At 39.7% G+C, this 20,138-nt stretch overlaps 1 protein-coding gene across 1 annotated transcript in view; it reads left to right on the top strand.

Moving 5' to 3' along the window:
• The first annotated feature begins 831 nt into the window (after positions 1-831).
• LOC136864566 (zwei Ig domain protein zig-8) overlaps positions 832-20,138 on the top strand; it is a 729,461-nt gene continuing 710,154 nt past the window's right edge. The window contains exons 1-2 of the mRNA XM_068226246.1: positions 832-850; positions 907-1,118. Of these exons, the coding sequence (XP_068082347.1) occupies positions 832-850; positions 907-1,118 (231 nt within the window). The remainder of the gene's footprint in view (positions 851-906; positions 1,119-20,138) is intronic.

The following is a 20,138-nucleotide window of genomic DNA, read 5'->3' as shown; positions in this document are numbered from 1 at the left end:
AAGAAATATTTCGATTGCATCTATAATTTCTACCTGTTTTCTTGTCTGGTAATTGGTGCTACAACGGATGTTGACGATCCACAAAACATCAAGCTTGCTTTTTGTTTATCACTTTCCTAATATATATATATATATATATCTTTTTTTGCTAGTTGCTTTACGTCGCACCGACACAGATAGGTTTTATGGCGACGATGGGACAGGGAAGGGCTAGGAGTGGGAAGGAAGCGGCCATGGCCTTAATTAAGGTACAGCCCCAGCATTTGCCTGGTGTGAAAATGGGAAACCACGGAAAACCATCTTCAGGGCTGCCGACTGTGGGGTTCGAACCTACTATCTCCCGAATAGTAGATACTGGCCGCACTTAAGCGACTGCAGCTATCGAGCTCGGTCCTAATATAAAAAAAAGTTACGCTGTTATATTGGCAAAGTAATTATTGTACATATATACTGTACTTTAAAGAGAAAGAAACCGGGCGAGTTGGCCGTGCGCGTAGAGGCGCGTGGCTGTGAGCTTGCATCCGGGAGATAGTAGGTTCGAATCCCACTATCGGCAGCCCTGAAAGTGGTTTTCCGTGGTTTCCCATTTTCACACCAGGCAAATGCTGGGGCTGTACCTTCATTAAGGCCACGGCCGCTTCCCTCCAACTCCTAGGCCTTTGCTATCCCATCGTCGCCATAAGACCTATCTGTGTCGGTGCGACGTAAAGCCCCTAGCAAAAAAAAAAAAAAAAAAAAAAAGAGAAGGAAAGAAATATTGTATTACGGAAATTCATTCCACTTTACAACGTTCAATGCTAATTCTTACGTACTAAATTTCCGAAGTGTGCAATGTCATATTTAAAATTTTGTTTGTTTTCTGTAACATTATATAGATTGTTAATGGTCTCTTTTCTGCCTCTCTAGGGTCCTCGTACGTGAGTGGAGGTTACGGTCAAGGGGCGGGGGCTGGCTTCAACTCGTTACAGCCTCCAGGTTCACCTCCTCCGCCGCCACCGCCCCCACCACCTGGACGGAACGATCCCTACTTCGACGCTATGACACCACGAAATGTGACAGCGCTGGTCGGAAAATCAGCATACCTGACTTGCAGAGTTCGAAACTTGGGCAACAAAACGGTAAGTAAAGCTGATAGATTCTACGAGTATCCGTTAGTTGTGTTAATGCATTCTTCTTCTTACTTGCGCGTCGTAGCTCGAGAGTTCTTCAAGGAATGAGGCGTGCTCTACGACTTCGTCACAATGAGTGCTCTTTCTTAGCTACTGCATTAAAAGCTGAGTGAAAGAAATGCCACGGCTTACTGCTATTGTAACTGTTAACTTTATCTGAATATTTTACTTTAGAAATAATGTAAATTGGTGAGCAGTAACTTTTACAAAATTTCAAAAAGAAAACTTTTCTTTGAAATAGTTGTCATAAACACAGTGTCCATTTTGTTAGAAATTTTGTGTCATATTCAAAATGGCTTTATCCTTTTGTTTAATAAAAAGCGAAATTCTAAATCGTTTGCTAATATTTAAAAACCGTTATTTCTTTTTTATTATTTTGTACTAATTTTAACACAGAAATCTCTCAAATTAGTGACATAAATGTTATAATTTAATGAAAAATGTAATGCGTTCAAAACTAACATATTACTCTCAATAAATTGATTGTTTCAGTCCGTGGGAATATGTTGAAAATTAAATTGATCGGTGGCCAGTTGTGTAATAGTTCTTCGTACAATGTCGTAGTGTCTTCCTCTTGAGAAATATACTCCATCAGCTTGGGAATGTCATCAACTATTCTTTTTATTGGAATGCGCACTTTAGGTAGAAAAATTGTACAACACGTTTTACATGAAATCAGTAGTAATTACACCGCCATTACTCATAAGGTGAATAATGTTCACATACTAGCTGAGTTTGAATTAGAACTCCTCTTCCTGTTGCGCAAGGGATGTCACAAAAATCTTGTCAAATCTTCTCAACCAACAGGTTATATTATATTGTATCAGAACAACGTGATATTGTTATTCAAGTATGGTTTTATTTCCTACATGTATGGGCTGTTAAGAGCAGAAACAACTTAGTCAATTACTTATGATGTACATGCAATAAAAAGTAATTTTCCATCGCCATCTATAGCTCTCAATAATAACCTTACGTATGCTTTTTATGGTTAGAATGATGAATTTACCTATACAGAACGTAGCTTCATTCTTAACCCATGACAATGAGTGAAGATATTTTTGACTACTACTACTAAATATTTTGTTTCCTGCTCTGAAGGGGAGGTGGGCCTCCTACGCAGTGACGCCGTCTCTCAGGCCAGGAGATTTGTATCGGAGAAGATGTGTGAGGAAGGTGAGAGGGTTGGCGGCCGTGGCCTATACTAGGAACTGTTCCGGCATACGCCTTAGCGCAGAATGGAAAACCACGGAAAACCATCCCTATGACAGCCAACCGAGAGGACCAGCCCCTCTCCATCTCCGGATATAGAGGCGTAGAGTCACGGAAGAGCCGTGGCCACCCATCTGCTTGGTTAGCGTGTCGGAGGGCCGAACTATCGGACCAAGGACCAGTTGTGGCTAATTGTGGGCCGAGACCCTCTCTGCATGCCCCGATGTTGTTTTGAAATTAATTCATTTAAAGATAATGCTATCACATATATTACAATAGTTATTTCTGAAATCGTATATCATTACCACTCGGCAGTCACTTCACATCTGGTAAGTTGCGTGCTTCTGATACGTTACACCTGTATGCATTCAGAATCCAAGGCAAACGTCAAAGGATGTAGATACATTTGTTTAAATCTGTGCCACTAAATGGTCATTAAAATGTAACCATGTATAAAGGTAGATACACAAATGGAACTATACATGAATTACATGAGGCACGTCCATGTACTCTAGAAACCTAGAGCTTGGTATCGGTGTATTTTGCATCCCCTTATTCAATTAAAAAAAAAAAACACGCTGTGGACCTGGTTCACGGCTTATCATTATCAACCTGCAACACGTTCCGTTCCACTTTCTTCTTCTTCCTGGATTTCTCCCACTTACCTGGGGGTTGGCATTTTGTATGGAATTACCCCACTTTTACGACTGAATACCTTTCCCGACATCAAATCTATGTATTTTTCTGATGGTTTGTGATGTGAAGTGTTGTATGCAAATGTGTATTAAGACGAAAAGAAACATTCAGCCTCCAACCGGGAGGAATTAAGCACATGAAGTTTAAGTCCCAGACCGGTCTGGAATCGAACCCGCGGTCCCCTGATCATTCGGCTACGTTCCATTGATAATACTCATTGTAACGTATGCGTAAAGTGATGTGCGCTTTCAGCCAGTAACAAATGCAGGCTGTGATGATGATGATAATAATAATAATAATAATAATAATAATAATAATAATAATAATAATAATAATAATTATTATTATTATTATTATTATTATTATTATTATTTTAATTTGATGCCATCTAGGCTGCCTAAACATCAATTTCGATGTTCGGTTGAGTGATCTATGGCTGAGTTTTAATTCCTTTTTTTTCGGGTAAACACCAAATGTGTCACAAGGGATTTCTTTTCTTTTCCGACATCGTTCGACATGGACTGTCGGATGATCATTTTGCCCTTAAAAATTCCGACGAGCTCTACCACGTTTGAATCCATCTTCCTGCCACTTGAAGGCCAACACTCTCTCACTGATCCAAAGGGAGAGCTTAGGCTGATTTAAGACGCTTTATCTAAAAAAAAAGTACAAGTTTTTCAAATAAGGTGTTGTAAACTTAAAGCTGATTTATTCTTTATTGATCTGATATGTACGATTCCATAAAGAATACATTTCACTTTTTCGGAATCCTTTCCTTAATAGCCATGAATATTAATGGAAAATATCCCATCTGATATCTAGATATATTACACTTCCTCAATTTAGAGGGAGCTTAAAAGACAAAGTATATTTTGTGCCGGGTAAAAGTGCATAATGGGCAAATAATGAGAAACAATCTGTTGGATTTTAAATACAAATAACAATCGAAAATGGTTTCTTAAAATGCTTAATAGAAAATAAATAAAATAGGTTTATCGTCTTAAAGAAAACCCCGAAAATGATTTCTTAATATACCTTTCGCCGTTTTAAGGTAGAAAACGCAATGTCGCTCAGCAAATATTTTGGTAGGTAGAATGTCCTGTAGAACTCGTCCATCACAAAGCCTATTACTTCAATAATTTTTAGTTTGCATGCTTAGAATAGTAGGCACATACATCCCCTTCTTCTAACGAATAACATCCTCAGGTTGACTCGTGGAAGGGTATCTCACATGAGGTAATACACTGTTTGTGAGGGTAATCTGCAGCTCCACTAACATCACGAAGATATGTTGATATGCTTTTATGAAAGAGTGGTGGACTTTAGTGTTTTATATCATATTATGCCTAAATAAAAATGAATGCAGCGAAATTTTATTTACGTGAACAGTTGTTAAAAAATCTAGTAGCCTAGTTAGATTTCGAAATAACTACCACAATTCATTCGGTCAATCATAACGACCGCTTTTCTTGGATGTGAACTAAGACAACAACAATAAATGTTTAACAAGAGAAATAAATTAATGAACCACTTACATTCGTAAAAAACGATATTGATCACTGCTGTCGATGACAAGGAAGAACGTGTTCTTCTGCCACTTTTCAATGGCAATATTTGAAATGATGCGATCTCTAGATCGACTCATGTACCTATATTTAATTTACTCCTTGGAACAACGATCCCTGTCACCACGCAATGTATGCCAGATGGAATGCAGTGGCTTAGAGTATTTTTATAATCCGTGTGAGAACAGACTGGAAATCATTTGTCTTATTGCCAAGACGTTTGCTAAGCATACATTCGTTATCTACGCAAATATGTACAAACTTCACCCTTATAGATATGAACGTTACTGGGAGGCGTGAAATTTTCCAATTTTTTTTTTTGCTAGGGGCTTTACGTCGCACCGACACAGATAGGTCTTATGGCGACGATGGGATGGGAAAGGCCTAGGAGTTGGAGGGAAGCGGCCGTGGCCTTAATTAAGGTACAGCCCCAGCATTTGCCTGGTGTGAAAATGGGACGGAAAACCATCTTCAGGGCTGCCGATAGTGGGATTCGAACCTACTATCTCCCGGATGCAAGCTCACAGCCGCGCGCCTCTACGCGCACGGCCAACTCGCCCGGTTTTCCTATTATTTTTAGCTGAAAGTCACTGTAAAGAAAGGAAACTCTATTTCTCCGTCTCTCCATATCTATATATCTTTAAAAATAATAAATAATAACACCCACTATACGGCACGAATTTGATAGATTTGTCACTCAGACCTGCACGAGTTACTTTTTATTGTCATCTTTCTTGAGAAATGATGCCACTTTCCAGTATATTTCCTCATCATACGTGGCTGTTAACTCTTGGGAACACTCGTAGGCCGTGGATCTCCAAGCTGTACAAGAGCTTCGGTGGTCCCCAGTCGTTTTCATGCTGCCGCTTGGCATACAAAGGAGGTAATATGTACATTTACAGTGTCTGTGGTACTTCAGTAAAGTGAAATACCTAGTGAGGGATTTACGAGTTAAAAAGCAAATCATCTGTGACCAAAGTGGGAACAAGAAAACTGATCCCAAAAGCACCATCTACGTGTGGAAGTGCTACTGCGAATCCCTGTACAAGGGAGGCCCAGCAAGGAAACGCGGAATTTATGATGGCTTACTAGATAACAAGGAACCTTCAATACTTAGATTGTAAGTGGAGAAAACAATCAGACATTTGCGACAAAACAAAGCTCCTGATGTGGGTGGAATCACTGCTGAAATCCATGAGTACAGAAGGGGTACATGTAATACTAAATATTTGTAAGAATATATGGGACACAGAGAAGTGGCCAGATGAGTGGTGTGAGTCAATATTAACCCCTATTTACAAGAATGAAGCTCCTGCAGATACTGACCTTTTACGCTAGCAATGTTCTTCTTCGAATCATCAATGAGACTGAAAGCCTTCCTTCTGCCACAAACATCTAGAGAGCATAGTGGGTTCATACGATGCAAGGGCAGAAGGGAAAATATCTTGAAATTTCGGCAGATCATAGAGAAGGTCCGAGAGTAAAACATCCTGGCATTATTTTGCTTTGTCGACTTCAGGAAGGCGCTTGACTCAGTGAAGTAGGAGCCTTTGTGGAATATACTTCGGAACATGGAAGTTCAGAACCATTTGACACGTCTGATTAAGCCAATTTACAATAACAGAGCCAAAGTATCGGTCAACGATTTTTTCCAGAACCTGCAAGATGAAGCAGGAGTGACATGAGAATGCATTTTGTCGCCTATATTACACAACAACTACCTTGAAGGCATCATGAGGAAGGTCCAGGATGGATGAGAATGCGGCTTCAAACTGAAATTCACAACGATCAGCAACCTGAGGTACGCCAATGACACTCTCACCATAATGGCACGTGCCAGGGAGCTGGAGATAATATTATGGATCGACTGATAAGGACGAGCAGGGATTATGCCCTTGACATCAAATAGAGCATGACGAAAGTCATGGTCTTCGACAGGGCGAACAACAACTTGCCACACATAAGTAGGGTAGAGATTCGTCTGCCTGGGAACTCTAGTCTTGAGGCCGCTCGGATGAGGTAAGGAGACGCCTTGCGCCGGCCCACGTAGCGACTACGAAACTGAGCAAGGCATGGAGGGACAGGACCATCACCAAGAATACGAAAATGAAGCTGGTAAATACGTTGATATTTCCGCCACGTACGCCGCTGTGACATGGGAAGTTAAAACAGGTGACAGGAAGAAGATAGAAGCACTGAAAATGTGCTGCAAATATCATGGACGGAACACCGAACCAACGCTTCACTTCTTGAGAAGATTGTCGTCAAGGAAAAATTCATGGAGAAGATCAACCAAGCATTCTTAAGATACTTTGCTGAGATTTCTGTGAGGAAGGATGCCATGGAGAAGGTGGTAGAAGGGAAGGTACCAGGAGGGAGAACTCAGAGGTGGGCTCTTGCGAGATTGGTCGATCGGATAAGGACACTTGTTGGATAGTTTTTATTCGAAGCTCCGCATCGATCATCATTGCGAAAACTTTCCAGCTGCTAGTGACATGTCACCACGCCCTGTAAAGGGTTAAAAAAAAAAAGGAGAGAGAGGGTTGGCTGATAAGGCATAGTGAAGCCTCCTACTTTGTTGCGATGCGCCAGGAGTAATCCATATAATAAAATCACATCCATGTCATTCTTCTTGTATGTTCTCTAGCCCATTACACTTCTATAAACTAGGATAATCTCAGAATATTAGTTGGAATAGAAACATAATATTTTCGTTAGTGTTAATCGGATACATTTCGGAGAGTTGTGCAGTCGATGTACGTGCCGTGCCCAATTTGTGTAATAGAAGTCAATGAATAGGAGGCATAATGCCAGAAGCAATCCATTGTGTGGCCCGTGCTTGACCAACCCACCTGTAAGTCGTCACTCCTGCGTAAGATATAAGCCACAAGCCGCGTCCTAATGTGTCATTGTTCCAAGATATTAATCGTGTACAGTATATTTCTATCAGGATTCTCTTTTTGAATCAGACACAATAAGAGTCTTTTGAATGTTTCTGGATCGAATGTGAAAGAATGCTTCGACGATTACTAGGACTTCTACTGTGTATTTGAATGCTTCATTGGATAGAGATAAAAACATTACTACTATGTGCTGTTGAAAAAATATTCTAGACCAACGGAGTTCCCAAATTTTGCACTCTCGATTTTAATGTAAATGTGATTCTGCCATGTGGAGATAAAGCGGGGTCTAACCAGTTGAGATCGAAAATTTAGAAATATGTGTGTCATTTATTGTGTATTATGTTTTCTTGAATGTGTAAACATTTGAAAATGGTATAGCAACTTGAAGTGTATAAAAGTAAATAAATATTGTTTTCAGTCCGTAGGTACTTCCACGCCCACTTTTATGCGTCATAATCATTCATCCACCACCTGTGTCCTAAAGAAAAATGGTGCAAGTATAATATTGAAAGCAGCAGTTACATGCACACTCACCAACTTACAGAAGCAGTGTTGAATGAAATTAAACCTATATTTAGAGCGCTCGGTGACAAAATACAAACTCACCATCTCAAATGGTATGAAGGAAATCATGGTAGGATTCGGGAGTTGCAGAAAGCTGGACTAGATCCAGTAGTTCACTCAATAAAATTCTTGCGTGGCATGGATCAAAGGCGGATGGAACAAGCAGTGACAAACTGCAACAGAAAGCGAAACAGGACAGAATACCTAAAACGAACAGCTTGTAAGACAATGAAAAATATGCACATGGTGGACACGAGGTTTTCTACCATCTGTAGAAATATGATTATGTTTTAGAAGTAAGACAAAATTACAAATGCTATTTCCATAACCTATATATTCTACCATTTATGTTCCTTTTCCACAGAAACTAACTAGTGAAAATGCATTAAATTTACAGGACTTAATTACAAAACATCCATTCTGAATGTCCTCTGTAATGAATTTAAACAGAATGCTAGCAGCTTATATATCATTCATAACACATTCCGAAACTTGGTGCAAAATAGACTAAAACTAAAAAAATGAAAAAAAATACTACTTACATCGCAGGTGTTCGAGCTCAGCACTTGTCGAAGGCCATAAGGTAACAACATGAAAACCAAATGAATTGCTTCATGGGTTACGGAGGAAAAGGAACATTTTTTTCCAATATATTTTTCAAAAAGTGTTGATAAAACTTCGCAATATGTTTTATTTGACACATACCTTAAATTTTGTTAGATTTATGATTAAAACTGAGGTCACAAGAATTACTATTAATATTTTCATCCTTTTCGGATTACATCCCTGCTTAATATGCGTCAACACAATTTGATTTACAGTAGCTTCTCCTTAAAGACGGCTGAGAATAATTAATAGAATAAAGAAAAGAGAGAAAGTAAAAAAGAAAGAAAGAAAGAAAGAAATGTTTATAATCCATTCTGTTGAACATGCACTGATTTGCAGGTATCGTTGGTTCTTTCAAAGGCAGGGATATAACGTCTTTCAAATTCTAGAAAGATTCAGAGGTATGAAGTGTAAGCTTGTTTGCGTTTTTCAGTCATCAAAGAACGTTATTGACTCCATCAAGATGTTTTTGTACTTTCCTTCTGGATATATGGTCCTCTCTCAGGGACTGAGATTTGAGCATATATTTTCTGGAGAACATAATATTTTTCTGCGGATGTTATGGAGGTCGTGATACTTGAAAAACATTTGGAATCACAGAAGTGAGATACAATCAAATTCTTGCGTTTCGTATTCTACGTAATTATTATCTGGGAAAAATGCAGTAAACCTGAAACTTAATTTGAATTACACCATAATTAGATTCCAAAATATGAGATGTGGTTAACCAAGGCATGGCATCGACCGGTAATGACAGCATAACGTGACTTAGAGCGGGTCTTTATCCCATCCTGGAAATCAACAGTGAATATCCGTCTTTTAGGATGACGAAATGAATTACTTTCTATCACTCGCTTTCTTCAGTAAACTGTTCTTCTGGGGAGACGGTGAGCTAGTGTTATACTGTAGAAGTTTCAGTTTACTATAACCCATTGTTTATTCATCGAGTAACCATTTTACACACCGCTGTGGAAGATGGTGGTTCCTTTGTAGAAGTATTTCCATGCAAGAAATGTGCTTTAAGACTGTGGATGCATGTTACTGGACTTTCGTTGCGAGTATATACTATACTAGCAGAAGTACCCGTTCTGGTTTCAGTTACTCATACTATCGGCGTGACCGACTTCATTAGATATTTATATCACTGGTGTATTTACTTAAGTACGTAGTAATTATTTGTAATAATTATAATGTATCTTCTTCGTCTTTTCTTCATGGGGCCTCTAAACATTAGTTACTAATTAGCGTCGACCTCTAAGATCTTTTGCTACCATGTTTTTCCTTCATTCACACACCTAGATATACCTGCTCCCTTCACAAATCTGCAGGTTTAGTGTAAGTATACTTCCGCTAGATTGTACCACAAATATAAATATTATTGAATGTATTTGTTTGATCCGACATTTCGTAACTATTACAAATGATCAAGAAAAAACGCGATGCATAAAAGAAACTACTATAATTATCGAGAATTATAATTCTCAGGGCTTGTCACTCATGTCGCACATCATACAATGAATCTGAGTATAAATTGTGTACAGTACATAGGTTGTTTTCATGGTTACAATGATCGTAAAAGTGGACCAAAATATCGGCACTAATAACATCAGTGATCCTACTACTCCATGATTTGACAGAAAATAGTTTAAACTAAAGGTAACAGACTCCGCAGAATGCTGAAACCTAAGCCAGTACATAAAAACGGAGGCCCGTCGGCAACCGCTGGTCGCTGTACAGCGGAGAACTCCGGGGCTACTACTTTTATACTTCACTCCCTTTCCATCCCCGCCCAAAGGAGTGCTATGAGCGTCTTACACAACAGTTTATATTTTCCAGATAGTAAGTCGTATGTGTATCAGTTTTTGTTGGCAACTATGCCCAAAAGTACATGCATAATCTAGCTGCTGTAGAATCCTGGAGCTGACGTTGCCATGGTTACGGCCATTCGTTTCTTTATCCGATTCCTAGAGCAGGGGTAGTGTGGTTCCAATATCTCCATAACGGTTGGTTTTAGGGCCTTAAAACATGGTTTTCGGGCCCGAAGGGTTTACCGAGTTTTGTTCTTTGCGTCAAGGCGCTTAAAATGAGCTTTGTCTTGTCCTTGTACGACAAAATCGATTTCACCTATATTAGCCTATTATCTTAATATTTTATATCTCCCCCCGTCACCCCCCTCGAATTGTTTTGAAAATAAAATACAGCCCATGTTACTCACTGGCAATGTACTATATGTGAAGTAATATTTAAAATCGGTTCAGTAATTTTTGAGTCTATCCGTTACAAACAAATATACCAATTTTCCCTCTTTACAATATTAGTATAGTAGTATAGATTGCATCCCTACACACACACACACACACACACACACACACACACACACACAAACACACACACACACACACACACACACACACACACACACACACACACACACAAACAAACAAACAAACAAACAAACAAACACATAGTTGCCGTCAGGAAGGGCATCCAGTCGTAAAACGTGGTCAAATCCACATGTACGACACAATTCGCACCCGCAACCCCACACGTGTGGGTAAAGCGATAGAAGAAGAAGAAGATACTCACTTTAAAAATTCACCCGCTTTTATATTCTTTTCACCCTCTTAAGTGGATTTTCCAAAAATAGTGTGTCCATTTTTAAAGAAGATTCCAAGTACCAATTTTAAAGTCTGTAACAACTTCATTTTTTGAGATATTTGTATCCTCATATAAATAATTCAACTCCTTCCTCACTTCTTTTCACACACCCCTCCCCCCCTTAAGTGGATTTTCTGAAAACGAACTTTTGTGTTCTTTTATTTTTGAAGGCGATTCAAAATATCAATATTCATGTCTGTAACATGTTAGGTCCTTGTGACTTATTGTGGATAATTTCGCTGCTGTAGAATCCTGGAGCTGACGTTGCCATGGTTACGGCAGTTCATTACTTTATCCGATTCCTAGAGCAGGGGTAGTGTGGTACCAATATCTCCGTAACGGTTGGTTTTAGGGCTTACCGAGTGTTTTCTTTGCGTTAAGAGGATTAAATTGAGCTTTGTATCGTCCTTATACGACAAATTTGATATTTAGCCTATATTAGCCTATTATTTTTATATCTCCCCCCCCCCGTGCCCCCCACCTCGAATTGTTTCGAAAATAAAATACAGCCCATGTTACGCACTGGCAATATAGCTTTCTATAGGTGAAGTAATTTTTAAAATCGGTTCAGTAGTTTCTGAGTCTATTCGTTACAAACAAACAAATTTTCCCTCTTTATAATATTGGTATAGAAGTATAGATTTGAGAAGAGTGTCTTCATTCGACAAGACGGTGGAGTTGCTGGAGGCAGAGATTTTGACGGATAGGATGCACTGGACGTTCGGTAATGGAATATAAAAGTGTATTCTTCTGGATTACAGGGGAAGGTTAAAACATTATAACATTAGATGGAATGTATCCGTGTGAACACTTTTCAGGAATATCAGGTAATTCGAAAAGTACTGTAACTCAAGAACTTTGGTTACGTTAGGTCGATTTTTATCCTTTTCATTTGGAATCATTTTAGAAATCTAAGAATCTTTTGTAATACCATAGGGGTAATTTTCCAATTTTCGCTGCCATACTTTCAACATGCATAACTAGTTCACAAAATTCTTCTTTATATCCTTTCATAGGCATTCCACAAATGGTATTCGTGGTTGAATGGCAGTCACTAATCCCGACTATTTCTGATGTTTTCATATTGTTAAATGATATTAAGGGATTCGTAAAATATTGTCGTAGGCTTTTTATGGGATTATTAATAATGGACATATCGATGTTTTAATATTACTGTAGTAATTTCTGACAATAGCAGAAAGGTTCGTACTATTACTTCAGATATGTTATTAAGTTTTACATTGGACAATTACATTTTGAAATATCAATTATACTACTTCAGCTTGCGGTTTTGGTGGCTGAGTTGGGCACTGGCCTTCCGTATCAGACTGGGTTCGATGGCGCAAGCTGTTCCCTTATTGAGATCCTTGCAACACACCTGATACTCTACAGTACCTACACGCATGTCTCGTAATTTCAATGTAATGTATCCCCTTTGGTTTTCAACTTGAGGGCAGGCGAACAAAAGACGTGTTAGTGAGGTTTACATTTTTTGAAGGAAATAAGATAGTGGTAAATAAATAATAATAATAATCGTATGGCCTCAGCTACCGTGTGCAGACATTTCAATTTGACGCCATCTGGCTGTCTGCTCGTCAATTTCGACGTTCCGTTTTACTCTAGGCCCCCACTAGATGGCAGACCGAGTAAACCGAAACTCTCTTGGGCGTCTATGGCTGAGATTTAATTAATTTTGTCGGGTAAACACCAAATGTGTCACCAGAGATCTTTTACATGCCGACATCGTACGACATGGAGTGTCGAATGGACTTTTTTCTGCCCTTCAAAAATCCGACTACCTCTGCCGGGTTTGAACCCGCTATCTTGGGATCCGGAGGCCGACACTCTACCGCTGATCCACAGAGGCAGCTATAAGATAGTGGTGCTGGTTGTTATCACCGCAACATGATGTGCTGCAATAACGAGGGAGACTTTTCGGTCTGTGGCATAATCACTCGAGATGAGACTGGAAATGGGCATTGCCATTGATGGTCCATACTTCGAGCACACACTAACATGGAAACGTTAATGTGAGGGTCACGAATTGAGGAACTTCTTATGAAATATATCCTAATTCATTTGTGATAATTCCACCGAGAGTTAACCAACGAATGATCGTGAGCAAAGAATCAACGTAGTGGCTTTATCGCATAAACATCTTTAAATGTAAAACTCCGTTGGTGTTTTAACAATTAAACAGACGATACTGTATTATGTTCCCGTGCCCAGCCCACTTCGATCATGACCGATGAAGTCTAACTCGAACATTCTTAATGCTCTTTTCTAATAGGAGCTGTTCAATTTTGTTGTTTTCATAATTATTTCAGTTCATATGTACTGCATTCACAAAACAGAGACAAAAATGTTTTAGTTACGTCCGTTTGTAACCAACACTGTTATTTTATGTATTTTAGAAGCGTAAAGCTCTCTATCCTGTATTTAGCTCCTTCGTCATTAAACACGTTGAAAACTCAAGGGATACATTACATTTTCTTTACGAGGCATGCTTGTACGTGCTGTAGAGTGCCAGTTGTGAGGCTGCGATCACACAAAGGAAACAGTTTGCACCCGTGAGCACCGTCTGAACGGCCCCACTCTCAGCGAGTAGACCCGAAAAAGTTACTGATTTCAAAAACTAATTATCCGATGTATAATTATTTATATGTTTGAAGTGAAGACTTTTCTGCTAGTGAGAAATTATTGTAGTTCAACTTAAACAAACGAAGTTGGTGTTGGTATCTGCATTACTGCGAGTAACAATCCCGCGGTGATACAGCTTTATGAGACTTCTAATAGCATTCAAGTATATTAGAACATCGATATCTTCAGCCGCTTATGAAGAGTCGTGGTCTACGTGGAAGATTCTGAACAGGCTGCGGTCTGGGTTCAGTCAATCTAAGAACAATATGAAAAAGTGGGGTCTGTCTGAAGAGTCAGCCCTGGGCCTGCGGAGAAGAACAAACCATGGCGCACCTACTTAATTGCAACTCCTGCCCTCTCGTTTGTACCATGGAAGATTTGGTGAAGGCCACACCAAATGGTCGAGATCTCGCCAAATTCTGGGCCAATATGATATAATTGTTACTTGAATGTTCCTCAAGTATGTTTTCACCAGTTAGGTCTATCTCTCATTCTTAGTTAATAATTTACATGATGCATTGCTTCTGATACGAATAAATAAATAAATAAATAAATAAATAAATAAAGTAGATTAGAAGTTACTTTGTGCAACATCCTGGGAGAATAACCCTGTATATGCCATAATCTGATGCACAGTGAGTGATATTGAAGCTCCTACTGGCTGAATGTTTTGCACTGGCAGAATAATTCGTGCAGGATGAGTTACTTACGAGGACAAGTCCAGTATAGCAGGTATATTTCCTGTACTTTGTTATGGTGTGTATTTTTTATTTTTTATTTTTATTTTTTAGAAAGAACTATACTCGGAGCTCCTCAAGTGGTACACTTTCTCGTTGGAATTCGACCACATTCCGTTTGACATTTGCGAACTGCCAGGGATAGGGAATTATCGAGTTACCTTTTTACGTCATAATTTGAATCTTCGTTGAGCGTTAGTAGAGCTGTTGTCACAATAGAATGCAAGGGAAACAAGTTATGTTGGGCCGTTCCATTATTCTGTTGAATTAGGGGAAGGTTTCCCTCCACATAGGCACCACTCTCCATCAGTAGAACTATTCATTGTTGCCATCACGGTATTTCGCTTGTTAAAAGAGAATATTAATAGTTAATAATAAACTATACGGTGAATGTAACACAGCTAGGCATGATGCAAATTACAAGGGTGGCAACGCCAGCGGGGAGCTCAGCCAACATGAGCTGTCCCAACTCACTTCCAGGTCGAGAAGGTGTAATTGTTAATAACGACAAAAGCACGTACAAAGTCTAGTTCGTATCCACAATAATCGCTGCTAATGAAAAAACTGGAGGACGATGGAGAGTTTACTTTTAGCTGGGATGAGAGGAATCTGCCTTTGAATAGGAAGAGGATAAAGCACATAGGATTTACAACTCGCAAACAATTCACAGCGAATGTAGAACGGGCCAATGATGTGATCATGAAAGTTCGCTCCGTATACACAGATAATTATCTCCTTCCGTGTGGTAAACCACTCTGCAAAAGAACGTATATTTAATCAACACGTTGTACAGGTATTCTGAACTGCTCACCAAGCCTATGGGATCACTACTGAATTACATGCCATGAACTCTTGTAATCAGTTCAGTGACTCGTTCATAGTGTGAGTTAAAAAGCTGCTTTGATCATTTGGTGAATTCTGACGACCGAGTGAGATGGCCGTGCGGTTAGGGTGATTGTGAGTTTGCATTCGGAAGGTGGTGGGTTCGAATCTCACCGTCGGCTGCCCTGAAGATGGTTGTCAGTGGTTTTCCAATTTCATGCCAGGCAAATGCTGGGGTTGTACCTTATTTAAGGCCACGGCCGTTACCTTCACAATCCTAGCTATTTCCCATCCTTGCATCTCCGAAAACCTTAAACGTTAACCGTTGGCAAAAAGTAAGAAAGTTCTGGTGATGGCCGCTTACTAAAATGGTTCTCCTATCTCCTACAGATATATCTGCTTTTCAGAGGCAGATGATTATCCTACCATTTGAACAAAATATTTTCTATCTCCTGTACACCAAATTTTCCATTAGTAGGTAATGCCTCAGATATGCACGGCTTCTTAGTGAAGGATTATCGTCGTGGTCTTCAATTCAGAGGGTACTGGATTCGATTTACAGTCTGGTTAGGGATTCCTTTTATATCTGGCTTGTTCCTCTTGCTCGGATACTGGGCGTTTGTGTGTATCTCAGTATGCGCCTCTTCATATATACACACGAACACACAGCATACCACCACAGGAATATGCAAAAGCGAATACTTACCTCCGTATAGGCTTGGCCTAAGAAAGAGTATCCAGTCGTTTCAGGATTCTGTTGCACCGCGGAGTGCATAAACTCTCGGCATTGTTCAAAAGTAGAACTAATTTGGGGATACTAAGGAGAGAGTAACGTTGAATTAGAGTTGCTTTGGAACGTTCTCATGATTACAACTGAAGACCACATTTTATGAGATCTGTAGAGTTATCAGCGTATTAAAGCACAATGAAATTAGTACACTTGTCTTAATTTTCACTGTGATATTATTTTTAATATACTTCATACTTATACATATCTCAAGTGCTGGTGTAAATATCGCTAGTTGACCCAGCAAGTTAGCTACGCCGTTTGGTCATATAACTGTGAGCTTGTATTTGAGAGATGGTGGGTTCGAACCCCATTGTCGACAGCCATGAAGTTGTTTGTCCATGGTTTCCCATTTTTACACCTGAAAATACTGGGGCAGTAAAATATAGCCACACATGCTTCCTTTCCACCCTAGCCTGGTCCTATCCCATCATCGTCATCATAAGAACATAAAACAAATAGTAAATAGCTTCGTTAGTAGATCACTGGCTGCTATGTTATAGAAGAGAACTGGATGTGTGGTAATACACTCCATTGAAGAGCCGATTCTTAAGATGTACTCCATCAGGTTAACGGAAGGTGGAACTTTAGAAGAAATGCATGACGTATAAGGTAAGCTAGCTTATCTTATAAAGTATACCTACAGCTTTGTTCCTTAACAGCATTTGATAGTAGGAGTCTTTGATGCGGTTGCACATTCATGTACACCACTTGTCATTCTTCCTTGTCAATGTTCTTCTCAAGCAAAATCCTCTCTCACGGAATCTATAAATGTTTTTCGGGGTGTACTATGGCATCGCCTGGCAAGTGGATTCATGTCCAAAATTCTTAGTGGACTCTCCTCATGACATGGTTGTACAAAATCAGTCTGCATTTATGGATCTTTATTTTGGTCAATCTCGTCTTCAGTATTATCACTTCATTCCTTATTCGGTCCATTCTTGTGACTCCACCAAAAAACGTACAATTTTCATCTCAGTCACATTAAGAGGCTTCTCTAACCTTTCACTTGTTTCGTGAGTTTTATATGCATAAAGAAATTCTATTCGTACAAGAGCCTTATAAATTCCCTTTTTTAAACCTATTAGCAAACTCTTCGTCACACAGTGGTCAAGAGTCTTCCATTCAACTAGCCAGCCTATATCCTCCTTGCTACTTCTCGATAAAAATTGTTCTCTTTCTCGACCACTGGGTTACATTAAGAGCCATGCTTTGAATGACCTCCTTTACTAGTATATATCATGTTATACAATATTGACTAGAAAGTATGCTATCTTACCTCTTCTTGCTCCATTCTCTCTCTTTCACTGGAAACCATTTGTTTGGTTTTAATGTTGTCAAAAAAACGTGGATGTTGTGCCTTACTACTAATCCAGTCCAGTTCGACGTGAATAGTAAGTTAAAAATTCCAGAAGTATTATTACGTTCCTGGGAAATAAGTGGAATAATTTAATAAAAAATAAAAACAAAGGAATAAATATATAATTTTCCTCTTATAGATTTTCGCAGACAACCAGATATTTTCCATGAAACAAAGTGTTGTGCACAGGTTATCATTCTATTCTGATTTAGTGTCGTGCGAAGTAAACAGGAAGTTACGGCATGTCTATGTAACAACTCCGCTGTCATATTGAATAGTAGGCATGTCGGACATTCAGAGTCACGCATAATTACCAGCGTCATTTCTATTATGGCCATATACGACTCACAGTGACAGCATTCAACAGTTCGCGTTGTTCAGACTAACTAGACTGGTGTATTATATACAATACTGAATCACTTGTAATGAGTTCTATTGCAGTTCAGTGCATGACTTTTGTTCTAGCGAATTTCGAATTATTTGAGATAATACTGTCGTAAGGAGATCCGACTCGTTGGCTGAGTGGTCAGCGTACTGCCTTTCGGTTCAGAGGGTCCCGGGTTCGATTCCCGGCCGGATCAGGGATTTTAAATCGCTTCTGATTAATTCTTCTGACTCTCAGGGACTGGGTGTTTGTGTATGTCCCAATACTCCCATCTGCATGTTCAGACAACACACCACACTACCAACCCTCCACATCACGCAATAGTGATTACATCCCTCCATAGAGGGTTGGCGTCAGGAAGGGCATCCGACCGTAAAACAGGGCCAAATCCACATTTGTTTTTTGCGACGCAGTTTGCAACTGCGACTCCACAGATGTGGGAAAAGTGGCAGGAAAAGAAAAAAGAAATATTACTGTCATAAGGAAAGACTAAAAGGAGAAATGCAATTCATGGAAAGTCTTTACTCTCGTCAAACGCAGAAATGCGGTCTATTTCGTTACATTTTCCGAAATAATAAATATGACATGATGCAACTGATCGCCGAGCAAATTGGCATTGCGGTTAGGGGCGCGCGGCTTTGAGCTTATATTCGGGAGGCAGTGAGTCCGAACCCCACTGTCGGTAGCCTTGAAGATGGTTTTCTGTGGTTTACCACTTTCACACCAGGCAAATGATGGGGCTGTCCTTAATTAAGGCCAAGGCCGCTTCCTTCCTACTCCAGGCCTTTCCTATCCCATCGTCACCATAAGATGTATAGCCTATGTGTCGGTGAGAAGTAAAAGCAGATTGTTAAATAAATAAAAATAAGCTACTGATCACAGACGGCAATATAGAAGGGAAACACGGTTATGGGTGGAGAAGATCATCCTGGGCGTGAAACCGCCAACAGTGGTTCTGTATCCACGATACGGCAACGCTGAAAGGAGAGGAGAAAAATATGAACAATTACTGCATGATGGTCGCCAGCCTGCTGTGAGGAAATGGCACCTGAAAGGAAGATGAAGAGAAAGAAGTTGTTATACAAAGGAAATGAACTAACCAGAGAAACCTGTTGCGACTGAGCATGACCACACCCGTCAAGACAAAGATGTAACATTTTGAAGGTATTGATGAGCTGGCTACCACCGAGCAATTCCATATCCGTTCACATCGACAGGAGACTGGCATTCTAAAAAACTTCAGTAACGAGGAAGAAGGCCTGTGTATAAACAGCATCTGTCTTCTAGCATTCAGAAACAGGCAGCGACTCAGTACCGGTAGCATACGTTTATAAATCCGAAACGTTCGTATCTTCACCTATATAAGGATTCAATTTCATTCGACTGTCCTGACGTGACCTGCTGTAGAGTAAGCGAAACTTCGATACCTGTCAAGTATATTTTTAGTAACTAATGCCGATGCTGATGCATTTAATATTTTCAGGTAACGAGCGTAGGAAAGACACGTACAGACAAAGAGAGACCTGCTAAGTGAGGATAATAGAGGTGCTCGGTTCATTCCTAGAGGATAGCGGATCAAACACTCAATAATACATAGTGAAAATGGAGTAAATATATGCTATTGGCTTTACGTCGCACCGACACATATGTCTTACGACGACGATAGGACAGGAAAGGGCTAGGACTGGGAAGGAAGCGGCCGTGGCCTTAATTAAGGTACAGCCCCAGCATTTGCCTGGTGTGAAAATGGGAAACCACGGAAAACCATCTTCAGGGCTGCCGATAGTGGGGTTCGAACCTACTATCTCCCGAATACTGGATACTGGCCGCAATTAAGCGACTGCAGCTATTGAGCTCGGTAGAAAATATATGAACGAGATCATTGGTCCGTTAAATCTTCCATATCGAGACGTCGTAACCCCTACTTCTTTGTAACTTCCAAATACATCTCTATGTAGTTCCTGACATGAAAACTTTTGTACGGATGAATCAGCACCAAACATTGTATTCCTCGTCCAAGTGCCATGGTCTGTC

The sequence above is a fragment of the Anabrus simplex genome, chromosome 1 (genome assembly GCF_040414725.1).
Source record: "Anabrus simplex isolate iqAnaSimp1 chromosome 1, ASM4041472v1, whole genome shotgun sequence".
Taxonomy (NCBI): Eukaryota; Metazoa; Arthropoda; class Insecta; order Orthoptera; family Tettigoniidae; genus Anabrus; species Anabrus simplex.
The sequence above is the reverse complement of the archived record's forward strand: the minus strand, read 5'-3'. Positions and strand labels throughout refer to the sequence as shown.